Raw genomic sequence first — 27,280 nt, 5'->3', positions numbered from 1 at the left:
ATGTTACATTTCATTCTGCAGGTCATAGTTAGAAACATGATTTTTTGGGACCTTTCCAAAAAATACTGTTTGTTTCAATATTTAGAATATAAATGCTGTCATTTTAAAATAACATTTTCAATTTAGAAATTGATACCTGACACATAATTGGATGTTAACTTGAATAACTGTGTATAAACTACGTAGAAAAGGTTAACTCTATTAGATCTCTTCACAATGGTGCCATCCTGAAAGCAAGCAGGCAAATGCCCTGACAAGTTGCTTCACCCTAATATGACACTCAAGATTCTGAGATGACATCCAATTTGTAATTCAGGATCTCTGTGCATGAGAATGAATGCCTTGCTGGGGAAGCTATTCTAGAAGCATGCGTCTCTTACTTCAGGAGTAGGGGCACTACCACTGCACCACAACAGTCCCTGATAATTATTAAAAGAGTAAAGAAATGATAAACAACACCAGTAACTTGCTCATTTTAGGTTCTACCAATACTGTGCAGTTCCATGTTGGATATAGCTTTGATCCAGACATGGGTGCAAGAATGTGAATAAAGTGTGACACTGAGGTAATGTTGGATACAATACCAAGACATCCAACATAGAGGAACCCTTTTCTTTCTTAACTAGGGCAATCAGTAAAGCCAAATTTCTACTCTGTCATGGAGCAGGGAATGTATGCCAATTTTAATCTTGATTAGAATGGTGCAGAGAAAGCACAGCAGGTCAGGCAGCATCTGAGGAGCAGGAAAATCAACATTTTGGGCAAAAGCCCTTCATCAGGAATGAAGGCAGGGAGCCTGCGGGGTGGAGAGATAAATGGGAGGGGGGTGGGGCTGGGGAGAAGGTAGCCAAGAGTACAATAGGTGGATGGAGTTGAGGAGAAAAGTGATAGGCCAGAGAGGAGGGTGGAACGGATAGGTGGGAAGGAAGACTGGCAGGTAGGACAGGTCAGGAGGGCGGTGCTGAGCTGGAAGTTTGGAATTGGGGTAAGGTGGGGGGGGGTCCACATTGATGCCCTGGGACTCAAGTGTCCCGAGGCGGAAGATGAGGCGTTCTTCCTCCAGGCGTCGGGTGGTGAGGGAGTGGCGGTGGAGGAGGCGCAGGACCTGCATGTCCTCGGTAGAGTGGGAGTCGGTATTGAAATGTTGGGCCACAGGGCAGTGGGGTCGATTGGTGCGGATGTCCAGAAATATTCCCTAAAGTGCTCTGACCTTTCAGACTATTTGACAATGAAATCTATGCCAGCAAACCTGGACAGTATCCCCGAGATTATAAGACCACAAGATGTAGATGCTGACGTCAACCATTTGGCCCATTGAGGCTGCTCTGCCATTCAAAGCGATCATCGCTGATCTGACAACATTCAACTTCACTGTACTGCCTTCTCCCATAACTGTGAATTCCCTTGCTGACTAAAAATGTTTATCATAGCCTTGAATAGAATTAAAAGCACCATCTCGACAGTCCTGTCAGGTAAAGAATTTGACAAATTCCCTATCCTCAGAAGAAGTCCATCCTCACCTCTGTCCTAACTGAGAAACTCCTTATTTTGATTATGACATTATGCCCTCTGGTCCTAGATTCTCCCAAGTAAGGGAACAACCTCCCTGCATTTACTCTGCCGAGTCCCCTAAGAATCCTTTCAAAAAGATCATCTTTCCTTCTTCTAAATTCTAGTCAGTACATGCCCAACCTACTCAAACTGCCCAAACGAAAATCCCTCCATATCCAGGATCAATCTAGAGAAAGTTACCTGGACCACTTATCATTCCACCTGGGGACCAAACTTCCACACGTAGTTCAACTTTTGCCTTGCATAGTTTTAGTAAGGTTTCCTTTTTTTACATTCCATTCCCTTTGAAATGTAGACTAACAATCCATTTGTCTTCTCAATTGTTTTATGGCAAGGATCCCAAATTCCTCTGTGCTGTATCTTTCTGCAGTCCTGTTCCATTTTAATAATATTCAGCTTGTTTATTCTTCCTGTTAAGTGTACAACCTTCCATCTTCCAAGTTTTCCTGATAAGTACCATTTAATATTCATGACACCAAAATGGCAATAATCATTGCTAACAAAAGGCCCGATGATGAGCAATTCACCTCTTGAAGCACCAAACCTTTCACTCATCTGCAAGGGTGCAGTCATAAGTGCAATGAAACAATCATCACTGGTCTGGAAAATTGTATCCCTAACATAAGACAATATTTTGAGTAAATGAATCCACTGTGTCAGTGTATTTGGCACTCAAGAGCCACTCCATCAACTATACAATTTTAATTATTGCCAGAATTCATTGCAGCAATGCACTAAGATTATTTCACAAATAATTTCTAGCATAATTATCTCCATCATTGACAGCTAATGGAACTAGGTCACAAATGCTACTAATTTGCCGAAGTGTCTCCCTATTTAGAGTTGCATAGATTCAAATGTTCCTTCATCGTAAGCTCAAAGTTCTGTAATTCATCATCAGTACAAATAATGCAGCATTTTAAGATAATAGCCCATTCCCATCTTTTGAGGGAAACCACACATGGGAACTAATATGAATGTTGTGGTCTTATTCTCCACAAAACAAAAGGTCAAAGTGTGCAATTGTCTGACATATCTATTCAAGTCAGTATAACAATTTGAAGTAGATGTTATTTACCAGCAGGTTAGTAAAAGCAAGTGGCAACAGTGTATTGGAGGAGCTGTGCATTAGACAAACAGAATGGAGGACAGATACACCTGTTGCTGAATTGTCAATCTCAACTATAATGTAGTGGGAAACATTGCAAAATATCAGAAGCTGGAGGATGAAATGTCACAGTCCACCTTGTGAATGGCCCTAATGGCATTGACAGCAAGTCATTCAGTAATTCTCCAAAATAGGAGGGAAATGAATATTATTCTCTTCCATTTAGTTACAAGCTACTTTTTTGATAAATACACTGAAGCTGCAACAATCAGTCCATTTGGTCTAAGCAATGCACAGTGGTTCGGTGTAATGAAAATGATTAATACCACTGTTCTTATTTCCTTTTAAACTATTTTCCTTCAACCACAGATCCAATCGTATCTTGAAGGCTGACACAGTTTTAACTTTAATTGTTAACCTAATAATTAGGAACATAGGAACAGCAGTAGGTTATTCAACTTTTCAAAACTGTTTCACCATTCAATGAGATCATTGCAGATCTATGGCCTACCTCCATATAACTATCTTTGGCTCATAAACCTTAATATCTTTGCTGAACAAACATTTACCTATCTGAGATTTAAAACTAACAACTAATACAGCATCCACTACTGTTTGTGGAAGAGAGTTCCAAATATCGAGCTCCCTTATGCGTAGACGTGCTTGCTAATATCTCACCTGAACAGTCTGGCCCCAATTCTCAACATCCTCTAGTTCGAGAATCTCCAACTAGTGGAAGCTGTTTGTCTACTTGATTTTTTCCTATAAATATTTTGAAGAGTTCGATCAGATCATCCCTCAACCTTCTAAATTCTAGAGAAAATAGGCCAAATTTGTATAATCTCTCCTCGCAACCTAACCCCTGACGTCCAGGTATCATTCTTGGAAACAAAATTGTTTTCCAACTGTTTAATCTTCCCATGTTCTCGGTCAATCATATTTAATTTTGTACATAAGATATTTGATTTTCACCATTCATTTAGTACAATGTCTCATTTGTAATTGTGCATATACACTATCTTATAGACAAACTGTTCCATTTCAAAATTAACATTTCAATAATTATCATTCCAATCTCTGCATGGATGTTATCTGTTGTATGAAAAACTAAACTTCTATAACTTTCTTTAATCATCATCAACATGAGGTGAGTCTGGTAAAATTCTGAACCTGGACCATAATGCTTTTTGGCCTTCCACAGCAATTTGCGTTCCGAGTATACTTACTATTATATTTTCTTCACAATGCAATACCTCCCATTACTGACACCAAATACTAATCCATGATTTAATTTACTCCTCAATCTCAAAATCTCCACCTCCAAAAGAAATGTATATCCTTCTCATTTTGCGATCATGGGCAATATTTTTCTAGGCTTATGTACATTGCATGAAAGTGGCCCCAGATCCAAATACTATGATAATATCCAATTCCATTGTTTGGTGGAAAACCCTTAATGACACTCAATTTCTTTTTAAATCCAGCATACTATTCTTCCCTAATTCCTCAATTTTCTCTAGTCATCTCAAATTTTATTTTGTCAATCATGCACATTACATCCACTGCATTTCCCCATCTGCCTCAACAGAATTGAGATTTATCAAGGATATTTAATCCCTTTTAAATCTATGCTGGTTGCATCTAACTTATTTCCTTTGAAATAAAACATGGTAGTGTATTTTTCCTTAAAAGCACTGAAACTTTCCTGCCAAAGATTTTTAAGATAACAGGCCTGTAGTTATACTTTTTCCAACCACTACTAATGCGACTGGATGAAATTCCCACTGACTGTTTCAGAGTACCTGGTCAAAATTGGTCACTGCTACAGTTCCACACAAATCGAACTTGCTACAAATCTTAAAAATAACTACTACTTAAGAGATCTATTCTGACACCTATCACCATTGGTATTCCAAGACAAACAATTTCTCCTCATCACAGACTTCAAATCTGAACTCAATTTTTTTGACAACAGTTTATAAAGCAAACAAAATGCTATATGAAGAATCAAGGAGGAAAACAAACAGTGCAGTTGAAAGGAACACTCAAAACTGGATTTGATTGCAGATATGCAAGTCCTTCATTTGCCAAGTTGCAACATTGCAAGATGATAAGGTTTAGCATTCTTAATCTTGTATTCAGTGGTTACAGCTCTATAGTATGAAGTAGTAAAATTTAAGAGAAGCCAGTGTCGAAAATTGAACAAAAAAAGGTTGCGCGATTGAAGTAAAGTAGAAAACGTCATGCTGTGTTCAATGTATATAAATAATAATTTCAGAATACCAACAATTCTCATCAGGACTGTGCAGCATTTTTCAGATACAAAAATTTTAATTCTGTGCGAAACAATTCAGTCAGTTGGCAAATGAAGGGGTGAAATCCTAGTAGCACAATAACTGATATTTCTTGATATGCAACAAGAGCACATAAGCTTTTAACAATAATTTTGCGCTTTACATTGTAACTTCATCCTTGAAAAATGCTTTTTAAATTAAACATCAATAAGTGAATTAAAGAAAACAGAGTTAATGCTTTCAAGTCTTTCTGCAGAAGAACTCAAAACGTTAACTACTTTAGTCTCCACAGATACTAACAGACCTGCTGAGTTTCTCTAACAATTTCTGATTTGTTTGTTTTGGATCTCCAGCATCTACTAATTTGATTTAGAGTTATAGAGATGTACAGCATGGAAACAGACCCTTCAGTCCAACCCGTCCATGCTGACCAGATATCCCAACACAATCTAGTCCCACCGTCCAGCACCCGGCCCATATCCCTCCAAACCCTTCCTATTCATGTACCCATCCAAATGCCTCTTAAATGTTGCAATTGTACCAGCCTCCACCACTTCCTCTGGCAGCTCATTCCATACCCCTACCACCCTCTGTGTGGAAAAAGTTGCCCCTTAGGTCTCTTTAATATATTTCCCCTCTCACCCTAAACCTATGCCCTCTAGTTCTGGACACCCCAACCCCAGGGAAAAGACTTTGTCTATTTATCCTATCCATGCCCCTCATAATTTTGTAAACCATTTATAAGGTCACCCCTCAACTTGCAACACTCCAGGGAAAACAGCCCCAGCCTGTTCAGCCTCTCCCTACAGCTCAAATCCTCCAACCCTGGCAACATCCTTGTAAGTCTTTTCTGAACCCTTTCAAGTTTCACAACATCTTTCCGATAGGAAGGAGACCAGAACTGTATGCAATATTCCAACAGTGGCCTAACCAATGTTCTGTACAGCTGCAACATGAACTCCCAAAACATGTACTGAATACTCTGACCAATAAAGGAAAGCATACCAAACACCTTCTTCACTATCCTATCTGCCTGCGACTCCACTTTCAAGGAGCTATGAACCTGCACTCCAAGGTCTCTCCAAGGTTCAACAACACTCCCTAGGACCTTACCATGAAGTGTATAAGTCCTGCTAAGATTTGCTTTCCCAAAATGCAGCAGCTCGCATTTATCTGAATTAAACTCCATCTGCCACTTCACAGCCCATTGGCCCATCTGGTCAAGATCCCGTTGTAATCTGAGGTAACCTTCTTCGCTGTCCACTGCACCTCCAATTTTGGTGTCATCTGCAAACTTATTAACTGTACCTCTTATGCTCCCATCCAAATCATTTATATAAATGACAAAAAGTAGAGGACCCAACACCGATACTTGCAGCACTCCACTGGTCATAGGCCTCCAGTCTGAAAAACAACCCTCCCACCACCAACCTCTGTCTATCTTTAAGGCAGTTCTGTATCCAAATGGCTCGTTCTCCCTGTATTCCATGAGATCTAACCTTGCCAATCAGTCTCCCATGGGGAACCTGGTCGAATGCCTTACTGAAGCCCATATCAATCCTCTTTGTTACTTCTTCAAAAACCTCAATCAAGTTTGTGAGACATGATTTCCCACATACAAAGCCATGCTGACCATCCCTAATCAGTCCTTGCCTTTCCAAATACATGTACATCCTGTCCCTCAGGATTCCCTCCAACAACTTGCCCACCACCGAGGTCAGGCTCACCAGTCTATAGCTCCCTGGCTTGTCCTTACAACCCTTCTTAAACAGTGGCACCACGTTTGCCAACTTCCAGTCTTCCGGTGCCTCACCTGTGACTATCGATGATACAAATATCTCAGCAAGAGGCCCAGCAATCATTTCTCTGGCTTCCCACAAAGTTCCAAGGCACACCTGATCAGGTCCTGGGGATTTATTCACCTTTGTGCATTTCAAGACATTCAGCACTTCCTCCTCTGTAATATGGACATTTTGCACGGTATCACCATCTATTTCCCTACATTCTATATCTTGCATATCTTTTTCCACAGTAAATACTGATGCAAAATACTTGTTTAGTATCTCCCCCATTTTCTGCAGCTCCACACAAAGGCCGCCTTGCTGATCGTTGAGGGGCCCTATTCTCTCCCTCGTTACCCTTTTGTCCTTAATGTATTTGTAAAAACCCTTTGGATTCTCCTTAATTCTATTTGCCAAAGCTATCTCCTGTCCCCCTTTTGCCCTCCTGATTTCCTCTTAAGTATATTCCTACTTCCTTTATACTCTTCTAAGGATTGACTCGATCTATCTTGTCTATACCTGACATATGCTTCCTTCTTTTTCATAACCAAATCCTCAACTTCTTTAGTCATCCAGCATTCCCTCCACCTACCAGCCTTTTCCTTTCACCCTGACAGGAATATACTTTCTCTGGATTCTCGTTATCTCATTCCTGAAGGCTTCCCATTTGCCAGCTGTACCTTTACCTGCAAACATCTGCCCCCATCAGCTTTTGAAAGTTCTTGCCTAATACCATCAAAATTGGCCTTCCTCCAATTTAGAACTTCAATGTTTAGATCTGGTCTATCCTTTTCCATTACTATTTTAAAACTAATAGAATTATGGTCGCTGGCCCCAAAGTGCTCCCCCACTGACACCTCAGTCACCTGCCCTGCCTTATTTCCCAAGAGCAGGTCAAGTTTTGCATCTTCTCTAGGAGTTACATCCACATATATTTTATATTTTTAAATGAATAAATTTGAAAAGGAGCAGGTAAGGTGCGGAACCCAAGACAGACAATCAGCTCCATCAAGAAGGGTCGATAAGGATACTGAAACAGCCAGATACTTGACCAAGTGCGGCAAAGAAAGTGAGGTCCCCAAGACAGAGAATTAAAATCACTGAGAAAAAGAGCTGAAGTGAAGACTCTGAATTGTGCAGTAAGTGATAACAAGAAGAATGGACAAGGGGAGGATCCCAAGACATGCAGTCAACATTGCCAAGAGCAGTGGGTGAGGTGATGACCTCAAGATACATAGCCCAATACAAATGTAGGTTCATTGGATCAGGAATCGTTTCTCCACTACATATAAAGGAGCTAGCTGCTTGTTGAGTCGTTATGGTCTTTATTCTGAAATGAAAACATAGTATACAAACTGGTGGCAATATTAATAAAGTATATACAAGGCAATATAAATAAATAAATAATAAAAGCTCATTAGGGATGGTAGTACATGTGTTAGGGTTGCATCATGTCGAAGCTCTTTCTTATGAGATCCTGGGCAAACAGATTTGAAATTCGAGCAGCTTCTGCTCAGAGCTTATGAGCTGAACTTCAAGCAATCCGACTCAGGTGGGAGGGATAAAGCTATTTGGCTTCTTTGTTCCAAGAAGCAGTTACACCACTTAGGACAGGGGTCTGCTGATTTGGTCAAGGACGGGAACGTGTGACTGTGTGTCAGACACGCAAGGGAATCCAGAGAGGTGAAATGTCAGCCTCTGCATTATCGGGAAGGTCTGAGGTACTTCCTGCCTGCTTGAATCAATGACTTACTGCAGAGTGTCAGTATAATGAGAAGGATTCACACTGTTCTTTGCAGCAAAGGTTAAGAGACCAGAGATCTGTGTGGCCAGCCTGCTGTCAGGACTCAGGACATTTGCACAGAGCTAGAAAGCAATTTGAATGTGAGGGTGAGGATCCAGTAGTCAAGTCCATGCAAGCACCAACGGCTTAGGTATAACAAGGTAAAGGGCCTACATGGCACTAAACTGAAAAGCAGAACATCAAAGGCTTATAACATCTAAATTATTACTTGCCTAGCAAATTGGCAGATGAATTAGAAAGATGAATATGTGGCTCAGAGATTCATGTGGGAGAAGAGGGGTTTAGCTCATAGGCCACTGGCACTAGTACTACAGAAAGTGGGGGCTATACAACATTGGGGCCAGTATTCTTGCAGACAGTATAACTACGGAGGTAGTGAGTATCTAAAACTAAATTGTGGGGTCAAGGGATCAAATGGAAATATGAGCTATAATAAAGAGTACAGAGAAGGGAAGACAGGAAAATTTCAATATGGAAAATGAGGATCACAAAAATGGCAGAAAGAGTCAGAGAGAGAAAATAAATCTAGGATTATATCAACAAGCAAAACTAGATATTACAAAGATAAAATAGACAATCAGAACAAAAATTAACAACTTAATAGTGCACATTGCAGTAAAAAAATAAGATTTGATAGCTATTACAAAGACATGACTTCAGGAATACAAGGACTGCATCTACAATATTGAGCGGTATATGACAGTAAAAACTGCAGAAAGCTATAATGCACAGGAGCTTGGGTGTACTTGTGCATGAAACACAGAAAGATAGCGCATGGATGCAAAAGGTAATCAGGAAGGATAATGGAATGTTAGCCCTTATTTCAAGGGGGTTGCAGTATTTGAGTAGGCAAGTTTTACTGCAACTGTACAAGGTGCAGGTCAGACCACATCTGAAGTACTGAGAGCAATTCTGGTCTCCTTATTTAAGGAAATATTATTTCATGGAAGGCAGTTCATGGAAGCTTTATTAGGATGATCATAGCCTTTCTTCATATGGCATGTGCACTAAGTAGTTTTCTAAGCTCCAGTGAGTAGTATCCGAACGTAACAGGTGATCTCACCGAAACATACTGGATTCTTAAGGAGCTTGACAGGGTGAATATTGAGAGAAGTTTCCCCTCATGGGAGGATCTAGAATGAGAGGACATAGTCTCAGAATAAAGCGGCGCCAATTTAAGATTGAGATGAGGAGGAATTCCTTCTCTTAGAGGGTTGAGTGTCCTTGGAACGTCTTGCCATAGTGAGCTATGGGGCAAAGTCCTTTTGTATTTAAGGCTGAGATAGACAATATTCTTGATTATCAAGGGAATCAAGGGGGACAGGGAAAGTGGATGTGAGGAATGTCGGATCACCATGATTTTAGTGAATGGCGGAACAGACAAAGGGCCAAACCATCTACCTCTGTTTTTATTTTTTATGGTCTTATGGTGTTAAGGCCCAAGATAGCAGCAATTTCAATATGATTGAATTCCACTTCAAAGGGAGGAAATTAGTCTGAGACTAGTATTTTAAACCTAAATAAAGCCAACAATGTGGTCATGGAAGTTGAGCCAGGTGAAACGAACTGGCATTCCAAGCTATAGGATAGATCAATAGAGACGAGTGATAGACATTTAAGGGGATATTTCAGAATACTCAGAATGACTTTATTCCAACTATAAAGATAAACCCTACAGCGAGGACCCACCAGCTGTGGTTAACTAAGAAGTAGGTAAACCAACAAATGTGAGAAAAAACATACAACTCCACAAAAATGAATGATAGAAAGACTTATCAGGAGTAAGAAATTAATAGAGTATGAGAGGAAGCCAGGTAGGAATGAAAAAAAAGGTAGCAACAGTTTCTCCAGGCATTTAAAAAGGAAAGGAGTTGGCAAAATTGATGCTGGCTCTTGAGAGAGTGAAAATGCAGAACCAATAGTAAATAAGAAAGAAATGGGGGATGAAAAGAACAAATATTTTGCTTATCTTCATTATAGAGGAAATGAACAAAAAAACCCCAGTAATCACTAAGTTAGGTGGTGAAAAGCAGAGAGGAATTTAGCAAATTTGGCATGAGGGAAGGGACACTTCACTAACTGACAGATTTGTTCGGGTTGACAAAGTTGCTAGGTCCAGAAGGACCTCAATTCAGGGTCTTGAAAGAGGTAGCTAATGAAGTAATCAATGGCATTAATTTTACAAAATTCCATACATTCAAGGAAAGGTTCAATCAGACTGGAAAGTAGCAAGTGTAACACGTCTATTTGAGAAAGGAATAAAAAATTTCTATGTTCATGAATTAAATATATTTTATAATTGATAATAAATACACTAACATTTTCTACTTACCACCTACTTGATTTTTTGCCTTGCTATGAGCAAGGGCATGGAAGAAGCTGTGAACAAATGGTGGGAGAGAGAAACGGTGAGCAGGAGACAGCTCCGAACTGACACCAACTGGGTTAGGCAACACTGTCAGTCCAGCACAAAACCATGGTAAAACAATGGAAATCTGTATGCTAAAGGAAAATGCCAGTCCCATTACATCTGTGTTGTTAATGCAGAACAATATAAAATGGAACAACCTAAAACAGAGACATTGCATTTATGTTCCCATACTTTTGAACAATTGTTTAGTAGTGTTCTTTAGAACCGAACCAATGGGATTCCTTGGCAACTTTAGTCTAGTGAAATCTTCACAAATAAAAAACTGGATTATAATACTTGCCTTTTAAGAAAATATTAACTTTATTTAGCTACAGCTAAACTACTAATTAGAGTTATAAATTACACAATCTTAAACTCTCAAATGGAATACATCCATCAGCTACAACTATGAGCTAAAATACTGCATGCATTGCTAAATTATCTGTAAACAGAATAAGTCCCCACCTTGGAAAATTAAAAAATGATGCTGTCTTGTATTTTTAAAAAATAAAGAGTATTTGATGGTTGACATCTTTATTTCCCTGCATCTTTCAGGTCAATCACTTCCTGCACAACTTGCTCAAGATGCAGGCTGATAACAGAACAGCAAAGCAAGAAGACACATGGGACTAATAGTGTATCTCTGAATGAGTGGGATTGAGAGATAAAGAAATGAGGAAAGGGAAAGAAATAAGTTTGACAAAAGAATAAGAAACAAAGAAAGAATGGGGAGGAAGAAATAAAATTCCTGACACACAGAAATAAGATGCAACAGTTTTTGTTTCCTTTCTGAGAATTGGCAGAGATTGATTGTCATTAACTTCCCTTTAAGCATGTAATAATGTTAATTATATACTCTAATTTACTGTCATGAGCTTAATGGGCAATTAATGTGCAAATCCAGAAAGTGCTTGAAAATTAACAGGGAGGCTAAAGATGACATGCTGTTTGCTTTACGGAAAAGATGTAGGAGTATAAATTGACCATCAATTGCTTTAGTCACCACTCGCAACTTCTTCCACTGAATAAGTTAGTCAATTGACATAATAGCACACATCATGAACTTGTCATTATTTTTAAAGGAGGATGACTTTATAAATCAGATATGCACTTCTCAGTATGTGACTAATAGTTAAGCATGTCTGTTGAGTCAGATATGTCACTACCCTTCGTTCGTAGCTGATCTAGATAACTGCAATTTGCATTCAGGACTTTTAATTAATCTGTCCCAAGGTACTGTATAAAGGAAGTAGAATCCATGTTCAATCAGTACTGATTCCAATAGCAATGCGATGGAATTCCTTGTCCATTAACTGAATTACAGTGATTGGTTTTCAGAAGCCTTTGAAAGCAAGAAGCATAAGTTAACTAAGGACATTGTGAATAATACAATCCGGATGACTGGAGACATTTCCAACACAAGATTTAAAAAAAGCATACTATATCCTCCATATCCTCACGAAGTCCCAGAGTTCATCCAATAAATTTTAAATATAATCACTGTTGCACAAAAAAAACAGGCAACACAGCAAGATTCCACAAACAAACAGTAAAATAAAAATAAATTCATGTGGACACTCAGAAAACTCTCTCTCACCTGCTGAATAATGTCATGAGAGACTTAATTTCAAGTTGATCAGGCATGCAGAATCTCAGTTTAATGCCTGAAGTGAAAGCCAGCATTAATAACACAGGAGTCTCTTAATGCAGCAATGAAGCATTAAACCAGATTCAATGTTGAACATTTGCAGTGAGGCTTCAGAGGGAAGAATCCTATTACTACTCAAGCTAATGCTAACAACGGTGTGGAAGGAAAGGTGGAGTAAAAGAGTAGAAGAAATGGGATTGGACTTCAGCTGGAGCACATAACAGACGTAATGGGGGTGATGAGATTATAAGATCAAAACTTCGAAGTTTGATTTTTGGGAACAGGGAATCAATGTGATTTAGCAGGATTTGGACAAAGAGAAAGTAATTTAGTATGGAACATAAAGTATATGGCACCGTGCAGGATGATTTGTACTTTAGGGAAGATGGAGATCAGCAGATTAATATGTGGGGCATTGGAATGGCAAATGCACAGAAAGTGTTTTAGCAGTGAAGTAGGGTGGAAGTTCAAACTATTCCAAAACAAATGAAAGAATGCAGGCTGGAAGATTAAATTAATATGGACTTTGAAGTTCAACTCTCAATAAAACAGAGCTGAAGGCATGGCCAGTACACACAAGAATTGGAAATCAAATTGCAACCTTTTTTCAATGGTACTTAGCCAATGGCTTTGCTCTTATTGATGTTCAACTGGTGGAATGTGTGGTTCACCCAGAGTGTCAGCAAAAAGGCAAACACAAGTTCTCAGACTGACAGAAAAGAGATGGAGATAGGGTTAATCAGCACATAGAGGAAAGCTTACCAATGTTTATGGATAAACCAACTGAAGAATAACACCTTCCTCAGAAGGGATGCAAGAGTGGATAGTTGGGAACCAACACACATGAAATAATGCAAGGGTAACAGCAGCAGCTTTTATGAAAATGCACTGCCAATAACCATGAAAGGATGGCCCTCGCCACAGTGTTGGATGAGGAAGAGTAGGTTGAAGAACATTAATGACTTCAATAAAAACTGCAAATAATGGGAGGAGGATAAAGCACCATGGTCAAGATTCATGAAGATGTCATTTGATATAAAGCATAATGGTGGTGGATTCCACCAACTTATTTTATTCAAAGCATACTTCAAAAATAGAACATAGCCTGTGATTTATATCACTATCTTGTAAAATAAATATTGTTCTACAAGGGACCAGCATCTCAGAAGCAAATGACCCCATTAGGAGTGTTTACTCTCACAAGAAAAATACTGTTAATGTTTAAAATTTGGAAGAAGTATTTCCAGCAACGTTTGCTTTTAAGGCAAGCAGCATCCACGGACAAGAACACAGGTAACATTTCAAATATCTCTGATCTGATGAAATTTCATCTGTTTCTATCCACAAATGCTGCCTAATCAATTCAATATTTCCAGAATTTGTTTTTATTTTATCAGTTGCAATGTTTTTGCATTACAAATACTAATGGGGTGCTTTACATATGTGTGGGCAAGAAAGCTGGGTCGTTTGGATTAGTGTGCTATTTCAGACATTTTGTACTCAGTTCCGGCATTTTAAAATCTCCTTCCAAAGATGTGAAAATATTCAGCAGTGACTCAATTCAATTTGCTGCATTCAAAAATGAACAGACCTTTTATTCTGATTATTAGAAAAACACAGAAGTCCATTCTTTTTTGATTGCTAAATTTGGATTATTGAATAATTTAAATTTTATAGCTCAAAAATGTCAGTAAATTGTAGGTTTTTCCCCCTAAGAGATCTCTCAATAATCTGACTAAATAGCTCTTTTTAAAAAAATTCTAGCTACTTGATTCCTCCTTCCAGCATTAAAAAAAGCCATGAAATCCAAAGCATGCAAGCCATGTAAAATTGATAATATTACTATTAATATCATTTGAGAATTTTTCTTTTGACATTTCCTAAATAATTAGTATTGTCAATACAATGAGTCATATTTCATTTTCTAGTTTCCTCTGATAGACCTGGAAAAAAAACATCCTCAATGCTGCACATAATTAGATATCAAAAAGAAACACTTTGCCTAAAATTATTAATATGCAGAGTTTGTGATATGAACATTTATAACCAGTGCAGTTTAAAACCTCATCAAGTCCTCAACTGTGTGACTCCTTTTAAAGAACTGATAGAATGTATTGTTATCAAAAATGGCGTAAACAGGAATTCAAGTTAACCTATGTTATCATACAGTTAGCAGACAAGACATTTCACATAAAATAAAATATTCAAAAACAAGTGACAGTCTAAATCATTAGACATTAGTAAAGATGCTAACAATGTTCAAAGTCTGAAAATATTAAAAATGATAAAATAAAGAAATTTTAAAAGTTTTTTAAAAACCATTCTGGACTGGTCCTTTTGCCTTATGTACTGTGAATATCTACTCCAATCTGGTAGTCAGGTGACATTCAATGAAGTACCCACCCTCAGCTGGAGCAGCCTGGGAATCAGAGGAGTCCTTCTTTAACTTTGAAGTCACACTAATTTTCCTTGCTTTTCTCTCTAGAGTACCTGAAGGGTCTGTACAAGACAAGTCATGAAGATTGAGAGGGATAAAGGGGCAAACCTCTAAAAACCTAAAACAAAACCCCAACACACAAGTAAGACACCACAACTAGATATGATACATAAAGCATATTTGTTAAGTATTTATCTAGCTATTTCACACTACTAGAGTAAACTAATGAACAAGAGATAGCCAACAAAATATATAGCAACTGACCCCTTCATGAAGCCCAAAGATTCATGCACAAATAATCCTGCAGACAATTGGTGGGATAGCACTAAGGTGAGAAAATAATTTGCAATTTCTTCAGTTTTACTATGTAGTCAGTCCCCCATTTGGACTCAACAATGTCTCTCCCACCCAAAGAATATTGGTGCTTAACACATCAAATCAGTGCTGAGATATGTTTCAGTTAATGGATGCTACATGTAGTAATGTCCTTGTTGTAATTTTATATGATAAAAACAGTTTTATTACTCAAATCAAGAATGCAATCCTTTTCATGGCCACAATCTAGATATATGTAAGCTTCTGAGACTTCAGCTGCACATACTTGACATTGGCATTCAAATAGCTATCAAAATATGTGCTATCAAAAGTAGTACACTGCAACTGTAAAGGTAACATGACTAAGAAGAAACCTTATAGGAGAGCTTAAAAGCTGAGCCATAAAGCATTTTGATGTTGTATAATTTAATTTGTAATCTTTTGAAGGCTTGAGCTGAACTAGAGATACTATTCATCTTTAACATCAATCTGTTAAAAATGAGATTGATGCTCAATGTGCAAATCTGTAAGATGTTTAGCACTGAGTCATATTAACTCAAATAGATCAACAATATTTCACCTCTAATATAAATGCCCTAATCAATAATTGAAACTAATGATTTAACCCAGGTCAATACAGTTGTGAAATACTGACTTGTAAGATTTCAATTCCAAGTGACCAAGAATTAATCAGAACATGGTAAATTTTCATTTTTTGAAGGGAACTTAAATTTGCAGCAACTAAAGACCAACCATGAAATTAAACATAAATTCCCTTCTAAGCCTTATTTTCTCATTTTGTTTCTCCATTTATGCTACAAAACATGTTGAATAAGGAAAAGATTGTCACATTCAAGCCAATGCCCATGCAATTTCCTCCACCCTTAAACCTAGTTCAAGTAAGGATTGACTGCAATACGCTTGTATTCCCCTTCACTTTAGCAAAATACCTTATCTGTTTTCAGTACCTGAAGACTGAAAAAAAACTCATTACTTCAATGTGTGGATAAAATCCTGTTTTATCATTCCATGGCACGATGCACGAAACACCAATCAACTCAATTAAAACAATGAGATCGCAACATTATTTTAGAATTACAATTTACTATGCTGAAACTACAAATCAAGGGATTCCAGGCTTTGAAGTGTTTCACAAAAATCAACTTAAGAGTGTACACCCCAAACATTCCGACGCAAATTTTAAGTAATCACGTGAAAATTTCATTTTAGCAAACGTTGACTCGCAATCAAACTTCCATTCCAAATGATTAAAGATGTAATCACAAGAAAAATGTGGATTGTACAAAATATGACTGTTTCTTCTTCAAAGACTTGGAGAAATGAATATTTCACACGTTATAACTTATCTAGCGCTATGTTAATACATCACTAAATTTGTTCAATATTTTTTCCACGAGTCCCAATTATTTATTGCTCCACTGAGTCAGTCTGAATCAACTTTAAGTTCAATAATATAAATACATTATCACATAAAATACCAAACATACTCATGAAATTAAAACAAATTGCCTTTCTCACTTCCAAAATATTTGCATTCTACAACATTTGCTTTTAAATGATCCAGGATTTCAGCACATTTTATTGGTTGGCTCTTTAATTCATTACCACAGGTACAATTTTTTGGCAAAAAATAATTTGCCCGCCACAGTAGCTACAAGTCCTGGTCAACATTCCTCCTTTACATATATCAGAAGAAAGTTTAATTTGGCATTTTTATAGCTGCCGCATCTCCCTACATAGATTTTTGCTCTCGTTATTTGCTCCTCAATAAAATGATTGCGTTTACTGACGGTTGTAAATTTTTGCCATGGACATTCCCATGACTGGACAAGTCAATTCTTGACACATCTTTGGGCACATGGAGGCATATAAATCGCAAGCTGGTAGGAGATTTGAAGTGCAGGATGCGCTGTTTTTCTATTCTCCTCTGCTGTTGCTCTACCTGATCACTAAGATGTTGCGACTCAAAGCATGTGTGAGAGTATCTGACCAAGATGCCGTTGAAATCTGAGGTAACCTTCTTCGATGTCCACTACACCTCCAATTTTGGTGTCATCTGCAAACTTACTAACTATACCTCTTATGCTCACATCCAAATCATTTATATACATGACGAAAAGTAGTGGACCCAGCACCGATCCTTGTGGCAATCCACTGGTCACAGGCCTCCTGTCTGAAAAACAACCCTCCACCTTCTACCTTCGAGCCAGTTCTGTATCCAAATGGCTAGTTCTCCCTGTATTCCATGAGATCTAGCCTTGCTAACCAGTCTCCCATGGGGAACCTTGTTGAACGCCTTACTGAAGTCCATGTAGATCACATCTACCGCTCTGCCCTCATTAATCCTCTTTGTTACTTCTTCAAAAAACTCAATCAAGTTTGTGAGACATGATTTCCCACACACAAAGCCATGTTGACTATCCCAAATCAGTCCCTGCCTTCCCAAATATATGTACATCCTGTCCCTCAGGATTTCCTCCAACAACTTGCCCACCACCGACGTCAGGCTCACTGGTCTATAGTTGCCTGGCTTGTCCTTACCACCCTTCTTAAGCAGTGGCACCACATTAGCCAATCTCCAGTCTTCTGGCACCTCACCTGTGACTATCAATGATACAAATATCTCAGAAAGAGGCCCAGCAATCACTTCCCTAGCTTCCCACAGAGTTCTGGGGTACACCTGATCAGGCCGTGGGGGTTTATCCACTTTTAATTGTTTCAAGACATCCAGCACTTCCTCCTCTGTAATATGGACATTTTTCAAGATGTCACCATCTATTTCCCTACATTCTATATCTTCCATGTCCTTTTCCACAGTAAATACTGATGCAAAATACTCGTTTAGTATCTCCCCCATCTCCTGTGGCTCCACACAAAGGCCAGTCTGCTGATCTGAGGGGCCCTATTCTCTCCCTAGTTACCCTTTTGTCCTTAATGTATTTGTAAATACCCTTTGGATTCTCCTTAACTCTATTTGCCAATGATATCTCATGTCCCCTTTTTGCCCTCCTGATTTCCCTCTTAAGTATACTCCTACTGCCTTTACAGTCTTCTAAGGAGTCACTTGATCTGTTCTGTCTCTACCTGACATATGCTTCCTTCTTTTTCTTTACCAAACCCTCAATTTCTTTAGTCATCCAGTATTCCCTATACTACCAGTCTTTCCTTTCACCCTAACAGGAATATACTGCCTCTGGACTCTCGTTATCTCATTTCTGAAGGCTTCCCATTTTCCAGCCATCATTTTCCTGCAAACATCTGCCTCCAATCAGCTTTTGAAAGTTCTTGCCTAATACCGTCAAATTGGCCTTCCTCCAATTTAGAACTTCAACGTTTAGATGTGGTCTATCCTTGTCCATCACTATTTTAAAACTAATAGAATTATGGTCGCTGGCCCCAAAGTGCTCCCCCACTGACACCTCAGTCACCTGCCCTGCCTTATTTCCCAAGAGTAGGTCAAGTTTTGCACCTTCACTGCTAGGTCCACCCATATGCTGAATCAGAAAATTTTCTTGTACACATTTAACAAATTCCTCTCCATCTAAACCCTTAACACTATCCAGACCCAGTCTATGTTTGGAAAGTTAAAATCCCCTACCATAACCACCCTATTATTCTTACAGATAACTGAGATCTTCTTAAAAATTTGTTTCTCAATTTCCCTCTGATGATTAGAGGTTCTATAATACAATCCCAATAAGGTGATCATCCTTTTTCTATCTTTTTAAAATTCCTCTTCTCTCAGTTTAGAAATGTGGCCCCTGCTTTTGAAATCACTCCCTCCTAAGGAAAAGACAACTACGATTAACTCTAGCTATACCCTTCATTATTTTATAGATTTCCATCAGGTCGCCTCTCAATTTCCTATGTGCCAGTGAAAGAAGTCCCAGCCTATCCAGCCTTTCTTTATAACTCAAATCTTTCATACTCGACACCATCTTGGCAAGTCTCTTCTGAACCCTTTCCAGGTTAATAATATCCATCCTTCAACATACAGGGGAAATCAATACTGGCTAGTCAAATATGGATCAACTGGATTTTTGGCAACATTCAAATTCAAGTTTCTTGTATATTGCCTATTTAACACTGTTTCGCTTTAACAATGGTTAAGTTAATGGGGCCTTTAATATTGTTCGGTGTTGCAAGATGCACTTTAACATCATTCCTCACAGCACCCTTTTGTTGCCATTCTGTGTGGCCGCTCTTGCTATCGCCATGCCTAACTATCTGATTAGTGGCATCTCACCATGCCAGATGCTCATCCATACTTACCACTCTCTGACACACCCTCTCACCACTTCCCCTTTCTGAATGTGTGCTCCCATTCAAGATCCCCATTCAATTCCTGGTTTACAAGAGTGCAAGTTACCGTGGTGCAGAAATACCATGCTGGTGCTATCTTAATCAAGGCCCTTAATCAAGGTGAGGATTCTGGAGAAGGAAGCAACACATGGGAGCATGTTGAAAAGCCATGGATTATAACAGCGCAAGCTGAGCACTTCTGTCGCATTAAGACATACATGGGTTTTAAATTTTGAACACAAGTGCGAGTTTAAGAAAGAAAAGTAGGGAGTGAGAAGTCCAGCAAGAAGATGGATCAAGAACAGGGAAGGAGGCCACAAGTCAGAGGATCACAGATGGAGAAAGAAATCACAAGTTGGAAGGTCAAGGACAAAGGAGAAGACTACAAGACAGAGAGTCAGGGGCACAGGAGGAGGCTGCTATTCTGAGAGTCAAGGAGAGAGGAGGTGGTAGCAAGATTTGAAAAGATTTGCAGCTCAGATTGAGGTTCTGGATGTGAATTTGCTTACTGAGCTGGAAGTTTCAGACATTTTGTCACCATCCTGGGTATTATCACCAGTGAGCCTCTGGTGAGCGCTGGTGTGTTTTCCCACTTTCTAGTTATGTGTTTAGGTTTCTTTGGACCCAAAACACATCAATTTGGACCCCAACTACCATCCTCTGAGAAAAAGAACCAGAAATGACATCACCAACCCAGAGAAACCTAGATTAGATTAGATTACTTACAGCCCTTCGGCCCAACAAGTCCACACCGACCCTCCGAAGAGAAACCCACCCAGACCCATTCCCCTCCATTTACCCCTTCACATAACACTACGGGCAATTTGGCATGACCAATTCACCTAACCTGCACATTTTTGGATTGTGGGAGGAAACCCATGCAGACACGGGGAGAAGGTGCAAACTCCACACAGACAGTTGCCTGAGACGGGAATTGAACCCGGGTCTCTAGCGCTGTGAGGCTAACCACTGTGCCACCGTGCCGCCCTAAACACATAAATAGAAAGCGGGACATAATACCAGCGTTTCACCGGAGACTTACTGATGACGTTACCTAGTATGATGACAAAATGTCTGAAATCAAACCTTACACCTCAGCGAGCAAACTCACATCCAGAGAGGAGGTGGATTTACATTGGAGGGTTAGAAGCAGGGAGAACCAGGAGGATCAGAGAGCAGGAAGTCTAGACAGCATGATCAGCGGCAAGCAGGGGGTAAACTACAAATTTACAGATGTAAAATTAAACAATGGAAAATATAGCATCACAAGAGTTACTTAATCTACAAATGTAAGAAATTAGCCTTGTAAAGTATTTAAATTTACAGGAGTTATGTTTCTTTGTAACTAATAGCTATCAAAACCCAACTACAACCTTTACATTCATTTTAAAGGGAAAAGATGATTCTGTCAAAGTCACTTCATTTAAAAATGCAATTTTTTAGAACATTATCACAACTTTAAGTGATAACTTAGTGTATGCAGAAATGATAAGAGTGACAGTGCCTTAGAAATCTGCTGCTGAGTGGGCAAGAGAACTGCAACCACCTGCAAACTGTATATCAAGTTCTGTCTTTAGTGAGCAGTTTGGTTTCAGGGTGTTGTGAAAGCACTCCTGAAGACGTGAAACCTCCTGAGAGCCTGGTCTAATTTGGTTGGTCACAGCCACAAGGGTAATAAGGCACTGAACAGAGAATTCAATAGAAACATTCTGAAATGAGATCAAGACATTTGAAGGAGTGCACAAACCTCCAAACAACTCACCTACAAACCCTTCAAGCACTGTCTGTCTTGTATGTGGTTTAATAGGTCTTGCTCACTCAAGGAGAGTGGAAGTAAGTCATGCTCAATTCTGAGATTTTGGAAATTGGGGTCTCTTTAAAATTGAACTTTTCTATTACTTCCTGTGTAGCATGAGTCCTCATATAACTGCTGCTACAGCATAATTTTCTGTTGCCAAACATAAGCAATATCTTTTCCTTCAGCTGAATCAAGGAGCTATCTAATGCCAGACGTATCCTAGTAGCAATAGTATTTAGGAAAATAAAGGTTTGTTCCAAGAAAGGACAAAAACTAACCTCCAAGTAAAAGTTAGAAAATAGGCAATGCTTATGCTGACCTTGAGAGAAGTTGTCCAATGTCTATTGGTTAGAAAGATTCAAAAGGTTGATTGTCATAGGGTCAATTACCAGCCCTATAGATATCAACAAGTGGGCAATGTCAGGGGCAGTCCTTGTCAAGTGGCACTGCTCGCCAAACAGCTGTCTCTTTTAGATGGAAGTTGGGCTAGGAGAGGAGGAAGATGACCCAAGGAACCCATCAGTTGAAGGCAAGGATGATGCCTCCATCACTTCAATCCATAATGCTTTCTACACTTTTTTGTTTGAACAATTATTGTATAATATCTAAACTGCTGCTTAACCAAAAGCATGACAAACTATCTGATATTCTTTAGGAACATCTGACCCCCTACATTAACAACTATGGTCCTAATGCTCCAAATTTAGGTGGTTGCTGTCATGGGCTTGGAAGCCGATGTCAAATGGGGTTGGATGAATTATTCTAGGGCTTCTTGTACGTGCTTCTCAGGGCTGTCACTGCACATTGGTGGTTAGGGTGTGATTGTTAAAGGTGATGGATGAGGTCACAATCAAATGCTGTCAAGCTTCTTGGATGCTGTTAGAGCTGCACTCATCCAGTCAAATGGAGAGTATTCCATTAAACTCCAGAATTGTGCTTTGTGTATAGATGGTGGGACAAGCTTTAAGAAGGCAAGGAACATGTTACTCCACACAGAACTCTCAGTCTGAGTTGACTTCTGAACAAGGCAAGCATTACACAATTTCAAAGAATTGAAACAGAGTAATGGTACTTTATTTTAGTCAAAAAAGGGAACAAATCCTTGCGACAAGAACGTTTATCAATACACAAATTATTGGCAATTGAGTTGAATATAGCCATTTAAGATCATTGCTTTTCTCTAACTGATCTGAACTAGCAAAGTACAATGCCAACATTTTTTGAGATGATCCAAAAAGAAGGTTATTTATTTAAAGGACAAAACCACCTTCGGGCAAGTAGACAGACAACCATCAGATGAAACATAATGAGAATAAATGTAAGGGGTTTCATTTTGGGAATAATACAACATGATAAATTATACAACTTCAATAAAGGAGTCGATCAATGGATCCATGTGGGATTCAAAGTCATAAATCTTGAAAACTGAGAGGCTAAGTTAGAAAACAAAAATTTTCTGAACAGAGGCGCTGAGAATTGTTAAAGGGAACCAACAGAAATCATTCAGTGGTATAAAGTAAGATATGGATCTGTTTTTAGGATTTGATTTTAGGAAAGATGTAATTGAGGGGGTGTGGCTGACACATGAAACAAGCAGCTAAATTGAGAGGGAGAGGCTACAGAAGTTTGGACTGTTTAGATCATAATGAAAACTGACAAAACAATGGGAAAAGAAATTCAAAAGCAAAGTTGTTTTTTTGCTGAAGTAATCCTGAAAAAAAACCACCCAATGAATCAACAACATGAAGGGAAGTTTACCACTAAAACATGAAAAGAGCTTAAAAAGCAAAACAAAATCTATTAGAGCTTTCAAAAAGCGCAAAAGTTATTTTAAAAAAGATTATGATGAGGCAAAATTGATAGTTCTTTCATGTATTCATATCATGAAAAGGATTAAGTGGCCAAATCATTGACTTAAAATGCTGTAAAACGTTCACAATTCACAATTTCCACTTACATTTATGTTTTATATTCAAGAATATAGTTACATATCTAATCAAATCTCTAACTGCATTAATGAAAAGTTTTATGATACTTGCACACTGGATAAAACATGATTCATAATTTCTGGCTGTATTTTATACCTTACTGTAAGAAACCCTACCTTCTCTGTAACATCTCGTAAATTCAAGTTACAATGAAACAGCCTACCATTTCATGCACTCTATTTGCATAAGCAGACTGAATTCTATCCCAGCAATCCTACTGAAAGTTCCATTCAAGGAGACTACCTCCACTGTCATGATATTCTAGAGCTACTTCCCTACCTTCTTTGTGTTTACAAGGACAATTAGACAGATCAACAAACAGGGGTATGTCCCGTTTCTTCATGAAAATGACAAGGGTGTGAATAATTAGAATAGGCATTTTCTAATCCATAGTGCTATCCCTGGTACAGATTAAAAGTTAGAACAGTTACATTTATAAAGAAAAAAAATGGAAAAAAAAAGACAGCATTGAATTTCAGTTAATAACTTACCTTTTTTGCTATGCTTTGGGGGGACTGCCCCGACAGGACCAGTTAGTCCAATGTTGTCATAAAAATTATTAATGGCCTTTGGGTCAAAATTCCCTGCAATGAGCACAAATGGAAAGAATTAAGGAACAATATTTCAAACTGAATTACAAAAATAGCTTTCAAGCAAGCACAAATAAACAAACTCAGCAATTAACAATTATACAATTCCAGTTAGCGGGTATGCAGAGCAAGGGGGAGACCTGAGCACAACCTGCCTAAAAGCAGCTGTTATCAGCCAGGGCCTCAGTGGAACACTTTAATATTCTCAGAGAGGTGATTCAACGCACTTGTATTCTCAATTATTTCAGCAACTCACGCAAGAACTGTACTTTTCAATTTTCATTGACAACAAAATCAGCTCAGTTTTGATTCTTCTGTACTTAACTCAAGATTCATGAGTTCTTAATGGATAGTTAAGCAAGGCTTAGGAGGCTCAACAGCAGTTTTCCAAACTCCTGGGAACAAAGCAAGGGTAGAACAATATGGAAAGAAAATACTTCTTCAATCCAGCTATTCCCATTATGAAACATTTCATATCGAAAATATGAAACCTTCACTAAAGGCAAGTAGATAACTGGCACTGATTGGAGGATTGTTTGGTGGGGGGGTGGGGGGTGATGTTTGGAGCAATGATAACCAGTTTATTTAATTTCTGCAACACAAGACAGCTGAGACAAAGTAAAAATGCACACAGCAAACATTCCATCATGTGATATAAACACTATTCACCATTATTTCAAACTGAACACACCAGGGAATAAAGTAATTTCCGTACAGTATTGTTGTTAATACAATAGTTAAGGCAGTACCTCAAGCAGAATATTACTACTCTGAAACAGAAGTGTGCCAGAACAATGGAGCTGATTTCTTTCCAAGCGGAGGCTCAGTTGAATTATACATCATTGTGCTTTTTTTTATATAAATGAATCTGTCAAACTACTTGGCAATTACAGTGACTTCAGGAAATCTGAAGATTTATATGGGACTGAAGACCTTAACTCTGTTTCTCAAATGAGTTTCTCAGCAACTTCTGTTTTTATTTCAGGAAATTCCTGTCTTAATATGTTCATTCACTTTGTCTTTATCTACCCATAGAATGTGACCATAGAATAAAAACATTAAACTAGTCTAGAAGCAGATATATTACAACATGACATTATAACACCAATAGTTCCAAAAAATAAATCATTGCGTAAAGTTTTGCTTCTTTGGGTGTAACTTCCATCCAATGCTTTTTCACTTGTTTTTCCCTACCATTCTAACTAATTGCATCATGCCAAACCTTTACTATTCTAAAATGAACTGCATTCAAATATTTTCATATTTCTCTTGTGAACTCCAATGAGTCAGCTTTGGAGATGGAATTAAGGCTTTTAAACACTAGCATCTCCTCAATTATGAACTAGTTTAAAGAACTACAATGAACTTCAATAAACACAGATTCATAGACCAGAACTATCCAATTAACACTTGCAATAATGACAAAATTTACAACATAGTGTGCAAAAATTAGAAAATTATTACAAATAGAAATAAAATTGGGCAAAACAGAATTTGACTTTACCTGATCTAGGATTACTCTGTCAATAGTATTTGTGCAACAAATTAAAAATCTATTCCATTCTCTTGTAACAAAGCTTTTCACCTGGATGATAAAATCCAAGTATCATGAGGGTATCTTAATGCTGGAAAAAAGCCATGCTCCATAGGAGATGGTGTCAACATTCTAATTATCCTGCAAAAAACGGCCAAAATGTGCACAGCATCTCAGGGCTTCCACAGAACAATCAGTGTCAAATTTAACACAAAAAATAACATCTATAGCAAAGTTGAACCAACTTTGGTGTTCTCAGATATAAAAGTTAACATGAAAGCTAAAAACCAAGATGCTACACTTCCATACTTAGGCATTCCACAGAAACCATTTATCTACGTGGTTCATCTGTGTATCACAATGTACTTTTTTCTCATCAATCCCTTCTCAAGGATGTTGCAAGCAGGACAAACTTAACAAAAAAGCCCACTCCATTGGAAAGGATTAAGAAATGATTGGAACAATTATAGCAATTCAAGCCTCTTTTATGTTTCAAGCACTGACATTAAACAATGGAAATGAGATTGCAATAGATGCCCCTGTAAAGGAATAAAAATAAAGCCATATTCAAATGAACAATGACAATAACTGCAACAGATGCAAATAAACTTGGTTCAGTGATTACAAATAGATGCCTGGATAGGCAACTATTAAGTCTTTCACTGTGGGGCTAAAAAGAACATAACAGGGTCCTTTTTGAAATGATATAAATTTATGCAGTGGAGGCATATAATATACAAATCATGGAAATCAAAAAAAAATCAATATGGTTAACAGAAGGTTGGCCTTCGTTTATAGAAGGCTGGAATACAAGATGGGGAGAAGTCCTACTTCAAATATATGAAGACCTTGTTAGACGACACCTGCAGTACTGAGTACAGTTTTGGGCACCATATCTTAGCTAAGATATGCTGATCTAGCAAGGATGAGAATGTAGTGCTGGAAAAGCACAGTAGGTCAGGCAGCATCTGAGAAGCAGGAAAATCGATGTTTCGGGCATAAGCCCTTCATCAGGAATGCAATGAGTCCAGGAAAGATTTACTCAGATTATTTTGAGATGACGAAGGTCAAATTAAATGGATTACAACATCTGGAAAACTGTGTTGCCTGGAGCTCAGAAAGGTAAGGAGTGATTTAATCTAAGTTTTCACAACATTAAAGGATAGGGTAGTGAGAGATAAATAATCTCCATTGGTTGGGGAATCCAAGGCTAGAGGTCACAGTAGAACTAGAACTTGGAGGAATGAAACAGGAATTCATTGCAACATATTTGGTAATCAGAATAACGTTTTGCAAATAGCAATTGATGCTAGGTTAACTGTGAAATTTAAATTGGGTTAATCCTTTTGGGTTTGACAAACCGTAGGCCAAAAATGAATGTAGAATTAGGAGCATAGTGCTAACACCATTGCCTAGTAATGCAGAAGCCCAAACTATCACTCTGGAGATACGCCTTTGATCCAAACTAACATTATGGAGACACACCTTTGAACCAAACTAACACTCTGGAGACACACCTTTGATTCAAAATAACATTATGGAGATACACCTTTGATCCAAACTAACACTACGGAGATACGCCTTTCATCCAAACTAACACTATGAGACACACCTTTTGATCCAAACTAACATTATGGAGACACACCCTTTGATCCAAACTAACACTACGGAGATACGC

The 27,280-nt window shown here is 38.3% G+C and overlaps 1 protein-coding gene across 3 annotated transcripts in view; it reads right to left on the bottom strand.

Moving 5' to 3' along the window:
- Nucleotides 1-27,280, bottom strand: part of tab3 (TGF-beta activated kinase 1 (MAP3K7) binding protein 3) — a 158,725-nt gene that overhangs the window by 3,940 nt on the left and 127,505 nt on the right. For 2 of the 3 annotated variants that reach the window (XM_043700739.1, XM_043700741.1), the window contains 2 exons: nt 23,970-24,062; nt 15,021-15,116 (listed from right to left, as the gene is read on the bottom strand). In XM_043700739.1, coding sequence (XP_043556674.1) covers nt 15,021-15,116; nt 23,970-24,062 — 189 coding nt within the window. The remainder of the gene's footprint in view (nt 1-15,020; nt 15,117-23,969; nt 24,063-27,280) is intronic. The other variant, XM_043700740.1, reaches the window with a different exon arrangement.

The sequence above is a fragment of the Chiloscyllium plagiosum genome, chromosome 12, assembly GCF_004010195.1.
Source record: "Chiloscyllium plagiosum isolate BGI_BamShark_2017 chromosome 12, ASM401019v2, whole genome shotgun sequence".
In the NCBI taxonomy this organism is placed as follows: domain Eukaryota; kingdom Metazoa; phylum Chordata; class Chondrichthyes; order Orectolobiformes; family Hemiscylliidae; genus Chiloscyllium; species Chiloscyllium plagiosum.
Note: the sequence above shows the minus strand (reverse complement) of the source record. Positions and strands in the feature narration are given on the sequence as shown.